General features: G+C 67.1%; 1 protein-coding gene across 1 annotated transcript in view; it reads left to right on the forward strand.

The window, feature by feature from the left end:
• The window catches only part of PHALS_08975 (uncharacterized protein), a gene marked incomplete at both ends in the record, with an annotated part of 508 nt that overhangs the window by 70 nt on the left and 222 nt on the right, over window positions 1-216 (forward strand). The window contains one exon of the mRNA XM_024724420.1: window positions 14-194. Coding sequence (XP_024575299.1) covers window positions 14-194 — 181 coding nt within the window. The remainder of the gene's footprint in view (window positions 1-13; window positions 195-216) is intronic.

Here is a 216-nt window from a genome sequence, read left to right on the forward strand (position 1 = left end):
CCGTTGACACCAGCACGGCGGCTCCGGAAATCACGAACAACACCGAGGACGAGCTGGCCGGTAACGCCGAGCCGGGTGCGGTGATCGTAATCACCGATCCGGTCAGCGACAGCGTGACCAGCACGGTGGCGGACGCGGACGGCCACTGGAGCATCCAGCCGAATCCGGCGGGCTTGGACGCCAAAGACGTCGTGGTGGAAGCCACCGACGAGGCGG

This window comes from Plasmopara halstedii, assembly GCF_900000015.1.
Source record: "Plasmopara halstedii genome assembly, contig: Scaffold_323, whole genome shotgun sequence".
NCBI classification, from domain to species: domain Eukaryota; phylum Oomycota; class Peronosporomycetes; order Peronosporales; family Peronosporaceae; genus Plasmopara; species Plasmopara halstedii.